Raw genomic sequence first — 23,311 nt, forward strand, 5'->3', positions numbered from 1 at the left:
GAATGTTTCTCCTTATGATTAGTTCTCTGAGTAGGTGCTCAGTTCCACATAAAAGGTTAGAGAGAAATTTAAGTGAGCTCAGATTCAGTTATGATTGGTTGTGTGGTTAACAAATATGAATATCAATGACAAAAATAGAGATGGCATTATATATTAAGAAACGTATGACTGCATCTGAAGTTGGCCTGAGAACCAGGCTGCTCAGATGGTGTGGTTGTCTCCTGTTGATTCTGGTCCTGCCACCATGCTCTCTTTGGGATCTTTTATGGCCTCAGGGTCTTGTTTTAAACCTTTGAGTGAAGGCTGAATCATGTTTAGGTACCATGCTTCAGCAGCAGCAGCATCTTACAACTCAGAGACAAGGGAAGTAGGGCTAATTTTTAACATATTGCACATCACCAGTATAGGCGTTCATTTACACACATAGTAGTGGTTTAATCGCAAAGTTGTGTCCGACTCTTGCGACCCCATGGACTGTAGCCTGCCAGACTCCTCTGTTTATGAAATTCTCCAGGCAAGAATACTGGAGCGGGTTGCTATTTCATTCTCCAGGGATCTTCCCAACCCAGGAATCGAACCCAGGTCTCCTGAATTGTAGACAGGTTCTTTACCAACTGAGCTACAAGGGAACCCCTACATATACAGGTACATATGCAAATGAACACTCATATATATAGGCAATTATCAGCTAACAACACTGACCTAAGAATGACCCTGCAGAATATCAAGAGTTTGGGAATGGTATTGGTATTTATGGTATTCCCCTCATATGTCAGTAACCCTTGGGAGTGAAGGATCTAAACCTTCCTTTATGTGTCAACAGAGATGGAGAGAGTCAACTTACTATTGCCTTTCTTAGGTACTTATTCACTATTTCATTAAGTAATGTCATCAACAAACATTTATTGAGCACCTATTATATGCCAGACACTCTGTTAAGTACTGGAGGTAGATAAGGAAGACACATGTATTCCTTGACTTCACTTCATTAGGGCTTTCTAGAAAAGCTGTTTTATTAGCCAAACTAGTGAGAATTGGGTTCCCCCTTCCTATATTCCATGTAGGGAGAATCACTATTAGTAAGTGAAGATCTGGTGATTAGTAAGTGAAGATATGATGAGATGGTTGGATGGCATCACCAACTCAATGGACATGAGTTTGAGCAAACTCTGGGAGATAGTGAAGGATGGGGAAGGGGAAGCCTGGCGTGTTGCAGTTCATGGGGTTGCAGAGAGTTGGACATGACTTGGCAACTCAACAACAACAATAAAGTGAAGATATGGGTTCCAAAGATAATAAATAACTGTTTTTATGTAGTTGAAGTTATTGGATTACTTTGCCCCAAATTTGGTGGGTGTTTTGTGGCTGGTGGGAGATGGGGGAGTGGGTTCTGCTGCTGGTTGGTTCTAGGATTTAAATATTGTTTATATTGGATATCAGGTGGTTACTTATAGACTAACTTTTAAAAACAAGCTATGTCTAAGATTAGTAGAAATTGTACTAAAGCTGGAGAGAGGGGTGTGAAGGAAGCAGTCTTTGACTTCCAAGTAATTCAAGGCAAAAGAAGTTCCTTATCTGTCTCTGAACAGAGTATATTCATATTCAGTAAATAAATATCAGGTACCTGTTATTTGGGAGCTTCTCTGGTGGCTCAACAGCAAAGAATCTACCTGCAATGCAGGAGCCACAGGAACCATGAGTTCGATCCCTGAATAAGGATGTGGTAGCCTCCTCAAGTATTCTTGCCTGGAGAATTCCATGGACAGAGGAGCCTGGCAGGTTATAATCCACAGGGTCACAGAGTCGAACATGACTGAAGTGACTTAGCACAGCACAGCACCTGTTATTTGGGGCTTCCTTGGTGGCTCAGATGGTAAAGAATCCTCCTGCAATGCAGGAAGCTCGGGTTTGATCCCTGGGTCAGGAAGATTCCCTGGAGAAGGGACTAGCTACCCACTCCAGTCTTCTTGCCTGGAGAATTCCAGAGACAGAGGAGCCAGGCATCACTGACTCATTGGACATGAGTTTGAGCAAACTCTGGGAGATGGTGAAGGACAGAGAAGCCTGGCATGCTGCAGTCCATGGGGTTGCACAGAGGGGACATGACTTAGTGACTGAACAACAACAACACCTGCTGTTTGCTAGGTTTAATTTTCAAATAAACTGTTTATTATTCACGACAACTCTGTAAGGTGAAGTTAAGCATCTCCATTTTATTGGGTTGGCCAAAAAATATTTGTTCAGGTTTTCGTGAAATAGTGTATGAAAAAACCTGAATGAACTTTTTGGCCAACCCAATACAATGAAGAAAATGAGGTCCAGGTAATTGAAGTTATTGCCTCCTCTGCACCTAAGGGGACTAAGTGTCAAAGCATGTCAGTTCTACATCTTTTGACTTCTTTCTAATATTCTAACTAATATTTTATTTTTTGAGTCGTAATATATTGTTTTCATTACTGTTTCCTGCTTTCTGTTGGTGAAGGAAATGGCAACCCATTTCAGTACTCTTGCATAGGAAATCCCATGGACAGGGAAGCGCGGTGGGCTGCAGTCCATGGAGTTGCAAAAGAGTGGGACAGCATGCATGCTTACCTGTTAGTAATTAGTTTGTTAGTCTCTTGGTCTCCCAGGTGGATTAGATGGCCTCATGGAGCACCGGGTATGCTCTTTGCTAACTCATCACATTGTACTGTGACTTCCTATTTATTTATTTGTCTTGGACACTGGACTAAAGGCTCTTTGTAGATTGTATTCTATCCCATGTTGGGTCCCATCTCCTAGCACGTTCTTTGGCACATGGAAAGTGAAATGAAAGTTGCTCAGTCGTGTCTGGCTGTTTGCAACCCCATGGACTATACAGTCCATGGAATTCTCCAGGCCAGAATACTGGAGTGGGTGGCTGTTCTCTTCTCCAGGGGATCTTCCTAACCCAGGGATTGAACCCAGGTCACCCTCATTGCAGGAGGATTCTTTACCAACTGAGCCACCAGGGAAACCCATGGAAAGCATTTAATAAACATTTGTCAGATGAGTGAATCTTCACAGTTATCCTGTGAAAGCTGTTACTATCTCGAGTTTTACAGATGAGGGAGCTGAGGGTCAGAGAGGTAAAGAAACTGATCTCAGATCACATAACAAGTTGAGAGTAAATGAAAAGTGTGTTCTTAACTACAAAGTTTTGCTCTCTTTGCCACAACACAGCACAGTTATCACTGGTGTTGCAGAAGAGCTTGGTAGAAGGTTGCAGTAGCTTGAGATATGCTTAGGCAGTAGAGTGATCATAAGGGACACTTGGAAATGGCCCTTCTCAACACCCCATTTTTAATTCTGTTTTAGCGCAGGCTGTTTTTCTTTATCTCAGAACACCAGTGTTTTCTGGCTGAATGCATGAAATTCTCATGGTCCTTGCCCCATTCCTGGCTCACTGTTATCTTCCCAATGTCTTACTTTGACCTCCTTTCCAGTAGATATTTTTCCTGCTACACTGTTCCCATGATTGTCGTTCTTATCATCCATCACCCATTTTTACTGCTCATCATCCCTCTTAATAGTCAGTGACAAGCCAATAATTTTTATTAACACTTGAAAATGCTATTTTGCTGTTAAACCAATACACGCAATTGCCCTAATCTGCTGCCAAATGGTAATAATCAGAATCAGGTTTCAAAAGGTTTGGATTTCACCAAGGCTGCCCACACTGTCCTTGGAGGCATATAAATTAATTATAATTAAGAACTGTGTGCAGATGTTACAAAAGAAATTTTGAACAATTTTGGTGTCTGCTCTTGCAGAATATTAAAGAGAAAAAACCTATGACTGGCTGTTGCTGGTGAGAGTATCGATCAGCATCTATGTTTGTATTACAAATTCCTATGAAAATGCACACATGTAAAGTGACTTATAATCCTTTATTAGTTGCCTGTTCAACTCTTATGTCAAGAACTTGGGTGACAGTAGAAGTGATACTTCTGCTTTGGGCATACAGAAGGAAAAAACAGATGAGATAGAAAAGCCAAGATTTATCTACTAAAGTATTGCAGAACAAGGAGGTAGGTTGTATTAATAGAACAAGGCTGAGGTGGTATGTCTGCTTGGACTAAGAACAAGAAGGCTCTTCGGTGACAGAAGTCCTAGGAAAGCAAATTTCCCTGCTGAGGAATTCATGCCACACTGGCCCTTTCCAATGTGGGGACCACCTGAGTTCTCATAGGGTCTTGGGGACATCCTTTCCTGCTCTGCTGGAGAACTTGATGGAGCCATCTACTCCATAGTAGTTTAGATAAATTTTACCTGTATCATTTTCCTTTCTCCCATTGATCCTGCTCTTCCCTGATCGAGCCCTTTCCCAGAAGTGATTTAACTAAAGGCTCCCTTTTCTTTGATTTTTATATTTACATCATTGGTTGTGGCTATGGTATGTTGAAATGGATTTGGGGTTAGCTCTGCACAGAAGTGTTTTTAGATTAGCTAAATACCCCAGCAGGACCATTAAACTGTTGTTACCACGTCAGTCACTACATTAAAGTTGGGTTCGGCATGTTTATAGGGTGTACAGGTAAACTTTTATTTTGTCGTTCATTTCATAGGCACAGTCTCAGCCCCCAAACTCCAGACTACCAGGATTTCTTACTTTGTTCCTTTTGAACAAAGAGCAGCGGCAAGGGAACTCAGAAGCTCCAAGAGTTTGGATGATAATAATAGTATGAAAAAGAGCAAGATGACAATACAGAGAGAAGTTGTAGGTTCTAAGGACACTAAAATTAAAAGTGTGTGCCTCCTCAGTCACTCAGTCATGTCCAACTCTTTGCAACCCTGTGCACTAGAGCTCACTAGGCTCCTCTGTCCATGGGATTATCCAGGCAAAAATACTGGAGTGGGTTGCCATTTCCTTTTCCAGGGGATCTTCCTGACCTAGGAATTGAACTTGCATCTCCAGTTTGGCAGGCGGATTCTTTACCACTGCACCACCTTTTATATGTTATTGCTACAGATTTAGATGAGATTTACATGTGTTTAGCAGATGTTGAATGCATCTGGAGGATTGAAATTGGGTTTCCAGATGCCCTGAATATGTAAATGGCATTTGACTTCAGAACGGCACTGGATGGTAGACGTGTGACATCAGTTATACTTTTGGCTTCAGATGATTGGTGAACACATTTGCCTAAGCTATTATTCTGACTCAAAAGCACCTCTTTGGTTCAACATTTGCTCTGCTCTTACAAATTTGAATTTAGGAAGTATAACTTAAAACCTAAAATCGACTTGGAACATAAATATTTAAAAAATGTTCTTAATAAAATTTTTCTTTTATTTTGGATCTGTTCCTCAGTGTTAAGTTAATCGTACTTCTCTGTTTACGGCACACTTTCATTATTGGTTCAGATAAGGATGTCTTGCTTAGTTAATTTGTTCTCTATGTACCTTTATTTTTGTGTATATCTCTTAGCGTAAGATAATAAAATCCCTTGAAAAATCCTGCTGTTATTTTGATAGGAATTGCCTTGAAGTTATGGATTAATTTGAAAGAAAATAGAACTCTCTAAATATTATGTTATCCCCTCTGTGAATGTGGTGTATGATTGCATTGTTCAAGACTTCTTTCATATCCTTTAATAAGAGTTTCAGCTTTTCTCTGCAGAGGTCTTGTGCATTTTTTGCTAATTCCTAAATAATTTATAGTTGTTTTTGTTGTTATGACTGTTAACATTTTCTGGTTGGTTAAAAGACCTATTGATGTTTTCTCCGAGTAGTATTTATCTAGCAATCTCATTCTCCCCATGTTAATTAATAGTTTTAAAATTCTGTTGGATTTTCTGTCCAGATAACCATATTATCTTACTTTGCTATTTTTCTCTATCTTTCTAGTCTTAAAACTTCTGTTTTCTTGATTTATTTACCAGGATTCTCAATATGATAGCACTAAACTTACCTTTTTCTCATTGTCAAAAAATTTTTTTCTTAAGAGATTTTGGAGGAGTAGGATGGGGAGGTAGGAAAGAGGCTCAAGAGGGAGTGGATATATGTATACGTACAGCTGATTCATGTTTTGAAACCAACACAGCAGCATAAAGCAATTATCCTCCAATTGAGGAGAGGGGAAAAGCTACCTACTCCAGTATTCTGGCCTGGAAAATTCCATGGACTGTATAGTCCTTGGGGGTCACAAAGAGTCAGACGCGACTGAGCAACTTTCACTTTCACTTTTTTTTTTCCCAATTAGAAATAAATTTTAAAAAAGTTTTGGGTATATACTCTTACAGGTAGACTGATGATCTCCTTTATTTCCTGTCATCAAAAAGTTAAGAAAATATTCTAACATTTATATCATAAATAGGTGTTGCCCTTAATCAAATGTCTTCATTTTTTGAGATATTCATGCAAATGTCTCCTTTGGCCCATTAATGTGGTAATTATTTTGACTTATATTCTGATATTAAAGCATCCCTGAATTTCTTGTGTAAACCACACTTGAATATTATTATTATTACTATTATTAAATATATTATTTGTTTTGTTAGCTAATATTTTGTTTAGGATTTTTTTTGCCTTTATGTTCATAAGTGAAAGAGACCTATGATAACCTTTTCTGGTACTATAATTATCTGGACTTATATTTAAACTTTTCTTTTTTCTCTGTTTTGTTCAACTTGTACGAACAAGGCTCATTTCTTTCATATGTACCTATTTTATTTCCTTTTGTTTTGGCAAAGGTGGGGTGAGTGTGTTTGGTGGATTTGGATTGGGGACTTTTGATAAGCATTTTATTTTCTTTAATGATTATTATTATATTCCAACGTCCTGCATTATTTTGAACCTCTTTTTGCTTTTTAAAAGTAGATTTTATGCATTAACTTTAAAAGAAGCTAGCTTTCATAATATTCTTTTGTTATCTTAAAATTTTTATTGTATATATTGCTATTGATTCTTTTTCAGTTGCATTTGCATTTTCTCTTCCATTTCTCTGATCTTGTCAGAATTTTGTCTAATGTAGTCTTTAAAGGATCAGCTTATGGTTTCGTTTTTTCCTTGTTTTCTATCTTATTGATTCCTTTCTTTTCTTATTTAGTTCCTTCTTGGGGTTGACTCTGTTCATTGTTCAATAAGGGAAAATTTAATTACAATTAATTATATTTTATTTTCTTAAAAATGAATTTAAAGGTATAGATTTCTCTCTAAACTGTTTCAGTTATGCTCTAGAAATTTTGATATTTAATATTTTCATTGTCACTCTAGCTCAAAGGATTTGTCATTTCTGTTATGATTTCCTTCATAACCTTAGTGTTACTTATTATTGTTTTTAAAAAGTTTTGGATGTGGGACTTCCTTGGTAGTCCAGTGTCTAAGACTCCGTGCTTCCAATGCAGTGGACCCAGTTCTAGTCCCTGATCAGGGAACTAGATCCCACATGCCACAGCTAATACCCAGTATAGCCAAACAGATAAATTAAAAAAAAAATATTTGGATGTGTGATATTTTTAGCTACCTTTAAATTTTTACTTCTAAATTTAATCACATTATAGAAACTGCCAATCATTTCATATTGATTCTTTGGAATATACTGAGGCACTTCTGTTGAGTTACTATTTTTCATGTGCTTAAAAATATATATTTTTTGTTGTATATGTATTGCTAGATATCTGAACTAGTTCAAGCTGATTACTTATGCTTTGGACTGTTTTGGTTTGGTTTTTATCATTTTGATCATTTGTCATTGTTTACATTTCTCTGTTGAATGTATCTGTTACTCCTTAGTGTAATTTTAGTTGCTGCTTTATACATGTTATACCTTTATTTTTAGATTCATATATATTCATGATTATGGTATCTTCTTGGACCTAGTGTGTGACATCTCTCATTGTCAATTTTGATATTTTCGTCTTCAATTTTATTTTGTCTTGATATTAAAATTTTGATGGACATTCTCACATTGCCCTCCATAAAGGTTATATTCATTTATATTTCACTTGACTTATACTGTGTGAGACTTCTTGTCCCTGCATTCTCCTGTGTAACAGATTTTAAGGCCTGTGCATCTTAACTTTCTGTCTTTATTGGTATCTTGGTAAACTGGACCTGATGCATGGTTCTGGCACTTTTAATCTTCAATTTATTCACTGCCTGTCATATTCTAATCACAGTTGCCTTAATTGGGTCACTCTGAACACTGTCCTGACTGCATTAAGGATGGTACTTGGAGAATGTGACTTAATCATCTATTAAGTCACATTTTATCCTTCCTGTTGGGGTTGCCCCAGGACTCAGTTTTCTCTGAGGACAGGATTGGTCCAGCTTCTCACTCAGATATGTCTTCCCTTGGAGTCCACTGTGAGCAAAGTGTAGACTGGCTCCTGTTAGACTTAACCGGCTCCGCTCAGAGGCATCAACGCAAGCTGCTGTGGTCTTCTGCTTGCTGTAAATCTAAGGGCCACTCATCTCAAGCCACAGGGAGGCAGAGGACCAGGAGGTGAACAGCTGATTCTCTAATCCTGCTGCTTTCTTGTTTCTGCTTGTGAACCCTTGTGTCTGAATCGACAGCGTCATTTGAGGGGGTGCCGAGCTTCACTGATCCCCATTACTGTCCCTGGCCCAAATGACTCTTGAATTCTGCTACACTTGACTGGTAAGCTGTCTGGGGAGTTTGCTGCTACCCTCAGGCCAATAAGTGACATCGTCTTCAGGGAGTTAGAACGTCACGGAACTCATACCTCCTGCCGCCCCTCGTGCCCCCCACTGTGAGGCTCCTCTTAGCTTTCCTCTCAGGTTCTGCCAGCCATCACACCCCCCACTTCCCATATGCTGACCTGATGCTTTCATAAATAGCCAGGTTCCTTGAACAACTTCTACAGAAGCGGAAAGGTAACATCCTTTGCATCTATAGAGCATTTTATATTCTTCAAAGCACTTCCAGCTGCATATGATCATTTGATCGTCACTAAAAAACTCTTTCAGGTATTTAGGTTAGGTGTATTATCCGAATTTCACCTGTGAAGAAATAAAGACAGTGATGAGGACTTGCCCATCCTCAGGTACTTAATTAATGTGGAACTGGTATAAGAACACAGCTTGGTTTGGTTAGTGAATTTGTGAATTAATTCACACACGTACTGAGAGGCAGCAGGATAGAAAGAGCAAAGGTTTTGGGGACAAACTTTGGTCTGAAACTTGATGCCATCCCTTCTTAGCTGTGTGATCCTGTTCGTGTACTTAACCCCTTTTTCAGAAGAGCAGTTTCCTGATTTGTGCATGTGCCACATGCTCAGTTGTGTCTGATTCTTTGTGACCCCATGACTGTAGCCCACCGGGCTCCTGTGTCCATGGAATTCTCCAGGCAAAAATACTAGAGCTGGTTGCCTTTTCCTTCTCCAGGGGACCTTTCCCACCCAGGGATCGAACCCACATCTCCTGTGTCTCCTGCATTGCAGATGGATTCTTTACCTACTGAACCATTGGGGGAGCCAATGTATGGGAAAATTATATAATGTTTATATGTGATTTAATAATCCATGGAAATTACCTGGCAATTATAGTGTGTGGCATAGGGTAGATTATAGGTAAAATGTTACTGTAAATATATAATATGTAAAATAGGTTACTAATACAGGTAAAAATGGCCAAATATTGGTAATTTCATAATGGTAGGAAGTCAGTGGTTCAGTCCTTCCTTGTATCCACGGCCCTGCTAGGCCCCAGGAACTGCAAATACAGGCGAGGTGAGGTTTTCTCGTGTGTCTCTATCTTCTAGACTGTGGTCGTGGAGGTTAGAACCTGTCTCCATTGCCTCCCAGATGACAAGAACAATGTCTGCTAGGGAGGAGGTGCTTAATAACTGAACTGAAAAAGTTCATGCCCACCAGGAGATGAGCAAGCAGTGAAGATAGGCAGATGCATCATCACATAACCCTAATACACTGTAATAGGTATTTAGATAGACACGCACAGGCCATGGCAAGAGCCCAGGAGACAGAATGCTCAGTTCTCCTGGGGGAGGAGGAGTGCAGTACAGAGGAGGGGGTGCCGCTTCATAAAGCAGGTTCCTGAAGACTAACCGTGGTCTGTGGGTGGAAGGGAGAGAAACCAATTTGCTTATCTTGGACGACAAGCTTCCTCTCCACCAACCCCCTTCTGATGTGTGAAATTGAGTTTGTATTCACAGGTCTTCTTTGTCTTGCAGTCCCTGTTACTCATATCTTCCATAATGTATTGCTTTGTAAAGTGCTTTGCTCGATCCCGAGTATAAAAGAGATGCTCAGTAAAACCAGAGTCTATTCTTCGAGTGTCACAGTCGCCATCGCATAACAAAGTGTAATATATTGTGTGAGAAGAAATAGAGGAATGTAAGAGGTGTCTTAAAGAGAGCAAATAAAACATCAGAATGGGAGAGGGAAGTGCATTAAAGTTAATAAACTGTCATGACAGAATGGACCACTTTTCAGTGTGAAAGAATCTGATGTAGTGACTGATGATGGTAGGATTAGAGCCCTACTTTAATGAAGTTAGTTGCTACTTTTGCCAACTTCTAAATCTTTTGGTTCTCCTTGAGAGTCAGTCCTTGAAATTTAATAGATGTGATGCCAATAGCTCTTTGAGATGCTAAACCCATCTGTCTTCTTTTGAGAATTCAGTGCTGCTGGACTCTATATAGTGCTGCTTGGCTGGGAGCTCAGGGATGGAGAATTCAGACCTCAGCTGCCCTGCCCTGCTGGGGACAGTTCAGCACACAGGTTGCCAGGGCCTCGTCATCATTCCGTTTCCACAGAGACATAGCCAACAAAGCCGTCAAGAGCAAACTTTGCTCAGATGTGTACCACTGAGCCACTCCTCTTACTTGTGTGCGCAAGAAAGACAACGCCATCGACACAAGGCTCTTTCTTGGCAGTGTGTAAGGATGACCACAACAGCAAGGGTTCCAGAATGTTTTCTGCCAAGACCTGGATTGGATTTTGTGCTTCTTCAGCCACAAAATGTCCCCAGCATCTTAGCCTCAAATCATTAATGCTCTTTGCAGTCAGTCTGCTCCCTGAATACTGCCTTATCTTTCTTTGCTCAACACCCTCATCATTATTGTTTTCTTTTTGTTTGCTAGACTCGCAAAGCTTTTAGATTCTTAATATCTTACTTCTCCTCCCACCCTGCCACGCCCCCCCCCTGCCCCCGCCGCCAAACAAGCAGGAGATATGAAGCAGCGTTTTCATCCTTGGTTACACACTCTCTCTCTTTGGAGAAGAATAAAAACCCTAGTTTTGGTTTCGGGTGCAGTTTGTAGATTATTTCCTTGGAGTATAAAGATGCTATGTGTATGTATTGGCATGCTGTTGTAATATCATTGACCTTGGCAACATTGCATAAGTGTTTTGAGCTTAAGTTTCTCTCTTTGAGAAGCAAGGATAAAATGACTAGTTTATCGGGTGTCTAGGAAGACCAAAGAGATTGCACAGGAAGACATGCTTAATACGGTTCCTAGTACATCCCAGACGCATAACAAATGATTATACGTCTCTGTGGAGAGCTGCACCCTCCGTCTGGTATTTAGGGGCCTCTGCCTCCTAATATTTAGGGGCAGTAGTTCAGTTTAGTCGCTCAGTCGTGTCCGACTCTTTGCGACCCCATGAATCACAGCACGCCAGGCCTCCCTGTCCATCACCATCTCCCAGAGTTCAAACTCACATCCGTCGAGGCGGTGATGCCATCCAGCCATCTCATCCTCCGTCGTCCCCTTCTCCTCTTGCCCCCAATCCCTCCCAGAATCAGAGTCTTTTCCAATGAGTCAACTCTTTGCATGAGGTGGCCAAAGTACTGGAGTTTCAGCTTTAGCATCATTCCTTCCAAAGAACACCCAGGGCTGATAGGCAGGAGATCGTTGTAAAAGGTAGAAAGTGATGAATAGTATGCAGACATGAAGTCAGTCATTTCAGGAAGGAGACTCTATCAGTAATTTAATAGCATTCGTCAAATTCACCATACTTCGATGCATAATCAAATGGGAATAAAACTATCTTCATAATAACTGATGATGTAAGAGGCAGTGTGATGTAAACTGGCCTGAAAGCTGGAAGATCTGGGTGCATGTTCATTTCACTTTATTGGCTCACGGTCTCGGATTTCTTAGGCTTTGCTTCACCATCCATAAAATGGTGATAATAATGTTTTTCTTATTTTCCCCCTGCTGGGTTATTGTAAGGATCAAAGGAGGTATTTTTAAAAGTACTGCCTATGTATGGGTTGCTTTTGATTTAGTAATAAGAGGCAGATGGGTTACTGAAGAATCTGCAGGCTCTTTTCCTCTTTGAGGTGAACATGAAGTACAGGTAGCAAGAATGGGGGCTTCAGTGTTTGTAGCTTCCTATATCAGGCTGCTCCAGGTCATGTTTTGTTGGTAGCCTCTGCTGAGCCCATTTTGCTGCTCATTTTGCCTGGCCTTTGCCATCCTTTGGCCTCAAGAGCCATTATAGGGTGGATTGTGACTGGGGTACCAGGGATCTCATAGCAACAGTCAGACCCCTTTTTGGAGAATCCTGTGTTGGTGTACTTGGTGTGACTGCCTGGACCACTTGCATCCTCTTCCCGTGGCTTGTCCTTGCCTGTCTGCTGATGATGGCTAGAGCAATAACATCTCTGACTGTCTTGCTCAAGGATTTCTGATGCTTTGGGAAAGTTTTTTTTTTTTTTTTCCCCTCTTACTCTACTGCTCAAACACAAGAGATAAGAAACCAAACTAGAAGATAAAAGTTGGGTTTGAGGATCAGGAAAAGGAGATAAGTTCCTTGACTTGGAGTATCCAGCCTCTCCCCAGACAGTGTAGGTTGTAATTTAACCTCTGTGTGTGTGTGTGTTTCCAGGGAGTCGACAAGTTGAAGATGAAGCCCAGAGCGGAGTGCTGTTCCCCCAAGTTCTGGTTGGTGCTGGCTGTCCTGGCCGTGTCCGGCAGCAGAGCTCGTTCTCAGAAGAGCCCGCCCAGCATCGGCATTGCTGTCATCCTCGTGGGCACTTCAGACGAGGTGGCCATCAAGGACGCCCACGAGAAAGATGATTTCCACCATCTCTCCGTGGTGCCCCGCGTGGAGCTGGTGGCCATGAACGAGACGGACCCGAAGAGCATCATAACCCGCATCTGTGATCTCATGTCCGACCGGAAGATCCAGGGGGTGGTGTTTGCTGATGACACAGACCAGGAAGCCATTGCCCAGATCCTCGACTTCATTTCAGCCCAGACTCTCACGCCCATCCTGGGCATCCACGGGGGCTCCTCGATGATAATGGCGGACAAGGTAAAAGGGGGTTGCGGTGAGAAGAGCCTGAGGGCTGTGTATGAGAACTAAATGATCCATTTGTTTACATGCCAAACCTGGTTATGAAAGATGGAGGGTACCCAGAATACACTGGGTGAGGGGATAGTCCAGGAACTAGTCTAACTGTTTGGAGATTAAAGTGAGGGCAAGGTGCTTGTATCTAGAAGCTCCTTCTGTTTTGAACGGGTTGTGTGTCCATTTGTTTGTAAATGAATTTACTGAAATGGCTAAGAGATGTTGAAGCTGGTAGCTCGGTGATAAATTTTTTTTCAAATACATGAATGAATAGCTCCTTCCAAACTCTATTCTTCCTTGATAATATCCTTTCTCTCCCCATACCAGTTTCTGGAATCTAAAAAGCAAAATCCCTTGAGGCAGGTAGTTTATCTCCTTGGAGATACAAATGTCCTCGAGAAGTACTTCTTGCTAAGGTGTCAAGGCTCAACATGCATCGATCTGCACATATGAATGGATTTTAATCCATAGAACCAGTCACAGCTGTGTTTTCCCCCAGGCTGAGCTTTGAAAGGTGGTGGTTCTTAACCTTGACCGCACATTGGAATTTCCTAAGAGCTTTCTGCACAACCAGTGCCTGAGTCCTACCCGTAGAGGTTCTGGGGCACAGTCTGGGCTTCAGGATTTTTAAAAGCTCCCCAGATCATTCTAGTGTGTAGTTAAGGCTGAGAACCACTGCTGTAAGGCCACAAATAAATCATAGTCTCTGCTGCATTAATATTAGATTAATTGTCACATGACAAAGTAATTATCCTATGACACTGATGCTTACCCTCTAACTGCAGAAAAGTGTTTTGTCTGTAGTTATGTTTTGTTTTTACATTTTTTGATTAGTTATTTTTCCTTGCTTTATACAATGATCACTGCTTATTGCTTAAGTACAGTTATTTTCACATACATATTGTCTTTGCAGTCATTCATATCATATCATTCATATCTTAGTCATTCATATCATATCATATCATCTTAGAATGATCCGTTTCACAGAGGCAGTATTTGTTTTGTATCACTTTGGGTTTCTTAAAGTGTTTTGCATTGTCATCTTATACTTCTTAACGCCATTTTCAAAACTGCCTTCAGTTTTGTACTTAAAAGACATGTTGTGGGGTTAATGATGTTTGCAAACACCTCAAAACCTAGCACAGACACTATAAGCCTGCAACTTGGCAAGCAGAGAACCATCAGGGTGCAGGGCTTAACAGAGTGAAATAACCTTGCATGATCCCTATCGCCATCTGTTGGCAGCAGGCGGAGACGACTCATGTCCGTTTAGGAGCTTCCTTTATTCAGTCTAGGAAAGGTCAAGTGGAAAGTACTAAATGGAGGAACTTCAGTACCATATGAGAAAGATATTGTCCCATTTGCATGGATAAAGGCACAGGTAAGGATGCTAGAAAAATGCTGCAACAAAGAGCACATGTTAAGGGAAGTGGGATAAACTTGAACAGAATGGAAATTACAGACTGACTATAGCAAAAAGTTGCTTCCCTGATAGCTGAGTTGGTAAAGAATCTGCCTGCAATGCAGGAGACCCCAGTTGGATTCCTGGGTTGGGAAGATCTGCTGGAGAAGGGATAGGCTACCCACTCATTCTTGGGCTTCCTTTGGGGCTCAACTGGTAAAGAATCTGGCTGCGATGCTGGGGACCTGGGTTCAGTCCCTGGGTTGGAAAGATCCCCTGAAGAAGGGAAGGGCTACCCAGTCCAGCATTCTGGCCTGGAGAATGCTATGGACTGTATAGTCCATGGGGTTGCAAAGAGGCGAACACGACTGAGTGACTTTAACACAGCAAAAACTTCCCTGGTAGCTCATCTAGTAAAGAAACCATGCAGGAGACCTGGGTTCAATTCCTGGATTGGAAGGATCTCCTGGAGAAGGAAATGGCAACCCACGCCAGTACTCTTGCCCGAAGAATCCCATGGACAGTGGAGCCTGGTGGGCTCAGAGAGCTGGACACAACTGAGTGACTAACACTATACTATACTATAGCAAGAACTAGGGCTTCCCAGATGGCACTAGTGGTAAAGAATCTGCCTGCTGATGCAGGAGACGTAAGAGACGTGGGTTTAGTCCCTGGGTTGGGAAGATGCCCTGGATGAGGGCATGGCAATCCACTCTAGTATTCTTGCCTGGAGAATCCCATGGACAGAGGAGCCTGGTGAGCTATGGTCCTTAGGGTTGCAAAGAGTTGGATACAACTGAAGTGACTTAGTCATACATAAGCATACGTAGCAAAACACTGAGTTTTTTACTTCAGGAAGATCTTTTTTGTCCTTAGTGGATTATATTTTAGCAGTGGTATTTTGAGGGCAAAATATGCATGGAAAGAATGCCAAGATGGATGAGACAAATTTTTGAGTGATAAATAAGTGCAAAGTTACTGCGAGAGCAAGACAGGTGGAAATGATTGATTGATTTAGCACCTGTGGGCTTTTATGCAACCTATGTTGTTTCAGGTTCACCCCTCCCCAGTATAAAAGGTTGTTGGCTAAACTGGTTGATTGTGTCTCTTTTTTGCAGTTATTTGTAACGCCTCTTACAAATGCATAATAATAACAGTGTAGTAATTTGAGGAACGGTGCAGGTGGTGTGGAGAGACAGGCCTCTCTTGTTCACTGACGTATCCAAGGTGCTTTGAGTGTCTACCATGTGCTGGGCACATGTTGCTTTGCCTGCATTATCTTATTTAACACTCTCAACAGCCCAGTGAGCTAAGTGGTATTTATTCATTTCCATTTAGCAGATGAGAAAACAGGCTCAGAAAGGTTGAATAACCTCCCAAATGATGCTGCTAGTAAGTGACAAGTGACATTGGTGGCTGGCTCCACAGGCCATGTGCTTGATGACCTCTCAAGAGAATGGAGAGTCTGGCTAAGGTCTCACATACCATGATATTCTTTACTTCTTCCTCTGTTACCTAGTGGTGGGATCTGACGACAGGGGATCCATTGCTTGATTCATTGTGGCAATATTGGAGTCTGACTAGAGGAGAGGATTAATGATATGAAATAGTGGAAGCTTGCTGCTGCTACTACTAAGTCATGTCAGTCGTGTCCAACTCTGTGCCACCCCATAGATGTCAGCCCACCAGGCTCCCCCGTCCCTGGGATTCTCCAGGCAAGAACACTGGAGTGGGTTACCATTTCCTTCTCCAATGCATGAAAGTGAAAAGTGAAAGTGAAGTCGAATCAGTCGTGTCCAACTCTGTGCGACCTCATAGATGGCAGTCCACCAGGCTCCTCCGTCCATGGGATTCTCCAGGCAAGAGTACTGGAGTGGGGTGCCATTGAGTAGCATAATTCTGTAGGGGGCCCATTGGCTACCAGCTCCAGGGGTAAAAACGCACAATGGAAGCCAGTGAGGAGGCCTCTTCTGGGTCATTGTAATGAGAATTCCCCTCTGATCTCAACCCCCATACCCTCCCCCCACACCACAGCCACACCTCCAGATCCCATCTTATCTTTTTCTCTCTCCATCAAAAAAGGAGGTAGGTAATGCTTTTTAGGCTGCTGCTGCTGCTGCTGCTAAGTCGCTTTAGTCATGTCTGACTTTGTGCGACCCCATAGACAGCAGCCTACCAGGCTCCTCTATCCCTGGGATTCTCCAGGCAAGAATACTGGAGTGGATTGCCATTTCCTTCTCCAATGCATGCATGCATGCATGCTAAGTCACTTCAGTCATGTCTGACTCTGTGCGACCCCATGGACAGCAGCCCACCAGGCTCCTCTATCCACAGAATTCTCTAGGCAAGAGTACTGGAGTGGGTTGCCATTTCCTTCTCCAGATTTTTAGGCACTTCCCTCAAAATAGCCTACGTAATATCTGACTGACTTTGGACCTGAAAAGAAGTTTCTGAAAGGCAGGTAGAAAGAAGAAAAAGGAGAAAGGAGCAAGCAGAAAAGCCTGGTGCCACAGAAGTGGGAGGGTTGAAGGTTCAGTCCTGGGGGTGAGAAGCCCCGATGGGCAGGGGGCAACTGCAGCAGCAGGCATAGGGAGGGGCCCAAGGACCACCGGGACCCCAAAGGCAGCAACGCACAGATTGTGGGCAGCTGTGGAAGAGGGACATTCACAGGCTGAAGAGGTTGAGTGGAAGGCAAATGAAAAGAGGCCCCCACATCTCCAAGAAATAAGCTTTGGGGACAAGTTTCAAAAATAAAATAACTTCAAATTCTGAGGCCAGCTTTTTTTTTTTTTTTGATAGAAGTGTATTTTTGGTACCATGACCATATTTTACCGACATAGAATGGGGACATGGAGTTTGACAACACTGAATCAACTATGGGGGCAATAGGCCAACGCATTTGAAAGTGGAACGAATGCAGAAAAATCTAAGAAATACAGCTTTACTGCATGTAAGGCGTAGTGTTGAAGGTGCAGTTGCTACCTGAAGGATGGTGACTAAGCCTTCTCTTTTGCTTTCTTCTTCTAAGAGATAGGAAATTGCCACTGTTTTGACTCGGTTTTTTGTTTGTTTGAAATAAAGCTCACTTATTACGTGTCTTTGTGGAAGATTGCTTTACAGGGGTGAAATTCCCAATGCAGGGAGTCTGTGATGGAAGGAAGGTAGCACATGGAGTTATAAAGACTTTTTGGCACAAGTAGGGAGACGTGAGTTCAGCATCTGGTCAGCTTACTTTTTTGCATGTGCTAATTAATCACAAATATTAATTAGTGCTGTACTTTCCCTTTGAGGAAATGTTCTTGTACTGTGGCAGAAAGAAGCATGGGAGCTGGTGGAGCAGAGGTCTTTTAAGCTCAGAATTCAGTCAGAGCACTTTTAACAAGCACTTGCTAGGTGTGAGGATCTGGCCAACTTACCAACCACTTACTCTAAGCCTTGGTTTTCTTGTCTGTATCATGGGGATTATAATGTATTCTATTACAGGGTTGTTGAAAATTAAATGAGGTCATACAAAGCAGGTGCTTCACTAAGTGTCCAGCAAGGCATTCAGTAGGCTAAGCTGAAGGGCAGGAGCAGAAGAAAGGGAGACGGCTTCATGATACAGGAGAATTGATTAGAATCATAGCCAATTATAGAGACATTGCTGAACTGCAGACCAACCAAGGAGGCAGCTCAGTTGGAAACCTGGGAATGGGCTCTGAGGTGTGGTGGGAACATCAGTCTCACCCCACCAGGGAGGCTGAGACTCATCCGTGATGTAGCCCCTCCAGGGCCAGCTCAAAAGGGGCACATTCATTTAAGGGAAAACTCTAACAAGGAAAGAACTGCTAGGCGCTTGTTGCAAGAGACTGTTTAGAATAGTAGCAGAATCCATTTAAAAATGTATGAGGTGATTTTTGGCAGTTCCCCACCTGAGTATAAAGTGTCTATTTTATTTTGCCTTTGTTATAATTGCTTTTATTCTCCCTGAGATGCTGGATTTAGGATGCCCATCTGAATCCAAATAATGAACTGAAGCTAGACATAAACTTTCATTTCTTTCCTGGAGGTTTCTCTGCTGATGCTGAACTCTTTCTTGGGTTTTCAGATTTTAGCTCAGATAGGTTAAGTAACTAGTCCAAGATATCACAGCTGATGAGCAACTGGGATTCAGATCCCAGAAGTACCTATTTTGAAGCTTGTGCTTTCTATTTATACAATTCTGCCCAACAAAGCTCCGCACTAAGAATTGTAAGTCATGAGTTGTTTCAGTCTCCACTCTTACGAGCTTTGGGAATTGAGACAAACAAATTGCTTTAGCTTTATGATACTCATGGATACTCCATGATACTTCTGTTTTATAAGATTTAAATTTTGTTTTCTGCCCTGTGCACTTTACAACATTTTGAAGATAAAATGAAATAAAATAGTTGGAAAAGTGCTGGGCAAACAGATACTTTCAGTTCAGTTCAGTTCAGTCGCTCAATCTCGTCCGACTCTTTGCGACCCCATGAATCGCAGCACACCAGGACTCCCTGTCCATCACCATCTCCCGGAGTTCACTCAAACTCACGCCCATCAAGTCGGTGATGCCATCCAGCCATCTCATCCTCTGTCGTCCCCTTTTCCTCCTGCCCCCAATCCCTCCCAGCATCAGAGTCTTTTCCAATGAGTCAACTCTTTGCATGAGGTGGCCAAAGTACTGGAGTTTCAGCTCTGGCATCATTCCTTCCAAGAAACACCCATTAGGACCAATGAAAGAGCTTGGGAAGGTTGTAGGAAGGAACCCAGAAAGTGAGACTTGCAGTAGGATCAGGCCAAAGAATAGAAGATCCAAGCTCTAATGCTGCAAGAATGGAAGAGAGCAGGTATGTCTCTGAGTAAAGGATCAGGGTCTGAAAATAGATGCATTGATCAGATATAGAGCAGTAACTGAGACGTGTGTCATGCTCCTTACCTTGTTCCTCCCTGAAGGACAGGTGAAAATATTCTTACTCTGGCATCTGTTGCTATGATTCCTTTGTTTCTAAATTTCTTGGCTGAGAATTCATACTTTGACTAGCATTCTAATTTTCTGTGTAGAGAGCCATGCTCTGGAATCCAACTTAGTGAGGAAGATAGCCCTTATTCTCCTTTGTCCCCATCTCCTCCTCTCACTCTCTCTGTACTCCTTCCTCATCCCCTTACCTAATGGAAATAGGTTTGGAGGGAGTTGAGCCAGCGGTGGTGTGTAACCCTGTAAATCAGCAGTCCCCAACCTTTTTGGCACCGGGGACAATTTTCCATGGAATCAGGGCTGGGGGGATGGTTTAAGGAGGATTCAAGTGCATTACTTCACTGTGCACTTTATTTCTATTACTATTACAGCAGCTGCACCTTAGGTCATTAGGCGTTAGAACCCAGAAGGTTGGAGACCCCTGCTGTAAATAGTCTTAACTGCCTCCATCTGCTCTTGTAGGTTTCCATCTCCAGCAGAATCTTGTACCAAGATGGCCACGCTGTTCATAGCCCACTTTATGCTTCTTCCCTATGTTTCAGTGACTTTGAGGTTTTACCTTGCTTCTTAGTTGTTTGTGATATGATATTTCTTGGGACAGCATTTGGTATTTCTTGCTCTTTCTTCAAGAGCAAATGGTGGGGTTAGGACACTCTTGGGGGATGAGCAGAATTAAGACATAGAGGTGGGAAGGACAAGACAGTAACAAAGCTGATATCATCAGATGCCAACTTTGTGCCAGTCATGATATTAATGAGTATGTTAATTCTTAAGCAATCCTATGAAATACATAGTATTATTTCATTTGACAGGGAAAAGAAATCAGAGAGAGTTTATGTATTGTGGCCAAAGTCACATAGCTAGAAAATTGTGGGACTGAAGTTTTAACTTTTTCGGTTGACTTTAAAACTCCCAGTCTACACACTGAGGAAGTCAGGGCTCATCTCTGGGGTTCTCTTGACATTTTGATCATGGAAATGAGGAGGCTGCTCTAGCGCTAGGTATCCCACTTCATACCCAAAAGCAGGGACAGGCAGAGGTGGCTATTAAATCAGGAAAAGTCTTTCCCATATCCTGGATCTCACAACCCCATATTTTATCACATGGCCACCCCGTGGGGGTTGCAGGCTCCCTGATAGAGTGGCAAGGGGACAAGTGTTGGGACCAGCTTTGAGGTTCATCAGCAGTATCTCTCAAAGGAAGTTAAGCGATCACCTGGGAATACAACCAGTATCTGTGTAACTCTAAAGCTCAGCATCTCTCATCTGTCATTTCTCCTGCTTCATACTAAACTTCTTTTGTGCATGTGTCCTCCAGAACTTGGGCCTTGGCTTGTCAATTATGTCCCTTTTCCCTTTAATTATCCACTTCCTCCTCCTTGCTGGAATCTGCCCTCTAGCTTAGTGGTGTGCACGTGCCCAGTACCAGTGCTTAGAACCCAGAGGCCAGGCGTGTTGTGTCCTGCAGTACATGGGATAGTACCCACCAGTCAAGAATAGTCTTGCCCAAAATGTCAATTTTGCCCTCATTGAACCTGTTCAGATCACTCTCATATCAATAAATAAACAAACCTGAAAGCTTTCCTTGACCCCAGTTTTTCCTCCCTTGCTGTTTCTTTTCATAGTTAAATTCCTTAAATGATCATTTGAAATTGCCGTTTTCATGTCCTCATCTTTCCCTTTATCCAAAATGCCCAATCCAAATGGGCTTTTCAAGTCATTGGTGACCTTCTGTGGCACTGAACACCGTTGACCCTTTTAGTGCTGTTACAAACGTGATGACAAGAGCCGTTAGATTTGTCACAGATTTGGTGACAGCAGGAATGAGGCTGAGTAGGATTGAAACATGGTTAGGTCACAGAAGGGGAAGTGTCTGGGAAGCAGCTGGATTTGGGACTGGAGGTTAAAGAGAGTGATTTGGGCTGGAAATTAAGAGATGCGCCTTGTTAGCAAGGAGAGGATCCTTGAAAGTAGGAGGGTGGAGGAGAGGCTCAGAACCAACAAGGGGACTAAGAGGGAAGTGTATCCAGAATAGAACCCCCATCTGAGGGACGGCCAGAGGAGGGGGAAATGGGAAAGAGCTAAAAAAACTTCTTAGATAAGAACATAAACAAGGGGAAAGAGAGGCTTCTGTATAAAGCAGCAGGGAGCAACTGACCAATCTGGGAATCGACCGGCCCCTCCCCTCCCCTTAGGACAGTTCTGCCGGCAAATGGTAAGGAAGCCTTACTTTCGGTTACTAGGGAGGGAAGGATGAGGGGAAGGGATAGTTAGGGAGTTTGGGATCGACATGTATATGCTGCTTTTTAAAACGGATACCCAGTAAGGTCCTACTGTATAGCACAAGGAACTCTGCTCAATCTGTGGCACCCTGGATGGGAGGGGAGTTTGGGGGGAGAAGGTGTGTGCGCTTAGCTGTGTCCGACTCTCTGTGGCCCTGTGGACTGTAGCCCACCTGGTTCCTCTATCTATGGAATTTTCCAGGCCAGAACACTAGAGTGGGTTGCCATTTCCTCCTCCAGGGGATATTCCCAACTCAGGGATTGAACCCGAGTCTCTTGCATCTCCTGCATTGATAGGCAGATTCTTCACTGCTAGTGCCAAGACACTCAGCATTTGAGAGGAGAATGGATACGTGTAAATGTATGGCCGAGTCCCTCTGCTGTCCACCTGAAACTGTCACAACATTGCTGATTGACTCTCCTCCAACATAAAATAAAAAGTTAAAATAAATAAATAAAGCCTTGTTGTGGGTCCCCTGCCATCTGAGCACTCCTGCCCTCTATGCCTCTCACCACATGGCAGATTACCTGTGTGATTCCTTACGAACTCAGATCCGACTATGACGCACTTTCATTTAAAACTTTCCCCTGGCTTCGCACAGCTGAGACTAGGACACCTTCTGGGATGTGGTCCCAGGCCACTCCTCCAGGATTTCCTCTTCACCTCCTGGCCCTCCCGTGTCATGAATACACACTGAGTTAGTTACCACTCCTTGGACTGGTCCTTGATGGTTTACAGCTCTGGCTTGCTGCCTCCTCTCCCCCTCCTCGTCCACCCTGAAGAACCTACTCACTTTCCAAGAGAAATCATGGCACATCTGTGCGCCCTTTTCTGACTCTGATCTTCACAGAATTTCTTATTTCTTCTTTTTATTTTTTGTGTTTCACCTGTGCCCTATTTAAGGGCTTTTATGATAACCCATTTGTTTCCTTATCTGTCTCGTTTCCTGTATAGTGGGCCCACTGTAGTGCAGGCCAGGCTTTACTAACTTTTGTGTTCCCAGCACATGCCATAGTGTCTGGTGCATAGCAGTAGCCGACTTAGAAGAAAAGCTATGAGAAACCTAGACAGCGTATTAAAAGCAGAGATACTGCTTTGCTGACAAAGATCTGTAGAATCAAAGCTATGGTTTTTCCAGCAGTCATGTACAGATGTGAGAGTTGGACCATGCAGAAGGCTGAGTTCCCAAAGAATTGATGTTTTCAAATTGTGGTACTGAAGGAGACTCTTGAGAGTCCCTTGGACAGCAAAGAGATTCAACCAGTCAATCCTAAAGGAAATCAGCTTTGAATATTTGTTGGAAGGACTGATGCTGAAGCTGAAGCTCTAATACTTTGGCCACGTGATG

At 42.6% G+C, this 23,311-nt stretch overlaps 1 protein-coding gene across 3 annotated transcripts in view; it reads left to right on the plus strand.

Moving 5' to 3' along the window:
- GRIN2B (glutamate ionotropic receptor NMDA type subunit 2B) overlaps window positions 1–23,311 on the plus strand; it is a 495,157-nt gene that overhangs the window by 134,352 nt on the left and 337,494 nt on the right. Inside the window, exons 1-2 of one of the 3 annotated variants that reach the window (XM_059886575.1) lie at window positions 9,984–10,882; window positions 12,840–13,268. In XM_059886575.1, the coding sequence (XP_059742558.1) occupies window positions 10,670–10,882; window positions 12,840–13,268 (642 nt within the window). In that variant the 5' untranslated portion in view covers window positions 9,984–10,669. Of the gene's footprint in view, window positions 1–9,983; window positions 10,883–12,839; window positions 13,269–23,311 lie in introns of those variants that run through there. The other 2 variants (XM_059886576.1, NM_001192921.3) reach the window with 2 other exon arrangements.

This window comes from Bos taurus, chromosome 5, assembly GCF_002263795.3.
Source record: "Bos taurus isolate L1 Dominette 01449 registration number 42190680 breed Hereford chromosome 5, ARS-UCD2.0, whole genome shotgun sequence".
NCBI lineage: Eukaryota > Metazoa > Chordata > Mammalia > Artiodactyla > Bovidae > Bos > Bos taurus.